This window comes from Sinocyclocheilus grahami, unplaced genomic scaffold (assembly GCF_001515645.1).
Source record: "Sinocyclocheilus grahami isolate Dianchi unplaced genomic scaffold, SAMN03320097.WGS_v1.1 scaffold30660.1, whole genome shotgun sequence".
NCBI classification, from domain to species: domain Eukaryota; kingdom Metazoa; phylum Chordata; class Actinopteri; order Cypriniformes; family Cyprinidae; genus Sinocyclocheilus; species Sinocyclocheilus grahami.
The window spans coordinates 1-738 of NW_015521129.1; the positions used below are offsets into that span (position 1 = coordinate 1).

At 44.6% G+C, this 738-nt stretch overlaps 1 protein-coding gene across 1 annotated transcript in view; it reads right to left on the minus strand.

The window, feature by feature from the left end:
• Positions 1–301: 301 nt before the first annotated feature.
• LOC107580310 (A disintegrin and metalloproteinase with thrombospondin motifs 18-like) overlaps positions 302–738 on the minus strand; it is a gene marked incomplete at both ends in the record, with an annotated part of 1,227 nt that continues 790 nt past the window's right edge. Inside the window, 2 exons of the mRNA XM_016266032.1 lie at positions 302–385; positions 506–705. Coding sequence (XP_016121518.1) covers positions 302–385; positions 506–705 — 284 coding nt within the window. The remainder of the gene's footprint in view (positions 386–505; positions 706–738) is intronic.

Sequence of the window (738 nt, forward strand, 5' to 3'; positions counted from 1 at the left end):
GCGGTCGTAATGATGACAGTAGCACACACAAAATAGTAGCTGTTCTGTGCTCCGGCGTGGTTAGCGATTACAATACATGCGTACCGTGACCAAGCCCAACTGAACTGTGCTCTGGCCCACCTATTCCAAGTGAGCCAGGGACAGTTAAATGAACCATATGGAGCGCTCACACTAGTCAAAGGAACCGGGCTTTGGGAGTCAAACGTGCTCAAGCACGGTTCAAAACGCCTAGTGTAAGTACACCCTTAGATATACAGAATATATGAAAGAATGTGTATATTTTTGTTTGTATGTATCTTACCGGATCTTTCTCAAGTAGAAGGAGGCTGACCACAACAATGTTGATATCATTTCCAATAGTTCCATCTTTGAATAGACTGGAGACCTGTTTAGCAAAAAAAACACTTTGCACATTACTATAGGTAGAAGTAAAGGTAGAAGTAAACAGTCATATGCTGCAACAAGGTGTCTTCTCCTCAACAATGCTGCTGATAGCTCTGCTCACCATGTTCATGACAGTAAGGACATAGGTAGTGACGTTGTCTCTGCCATGTTTCTCCAGCATCTTCCTGTCTGCCACCACCAGAGTTTCCACATTCAGGCCACCCTCTTTGCTTGATGTAATCTCTGAGCGCTTCACCCGGCTTTGCTGCTCGAACTCATCAGGCATGACAAAATGATCCTCTGTAGGAGGCTTGGGAGTATCTGTAGTTAGGATGAGGTGGAGAGATAAAAGTA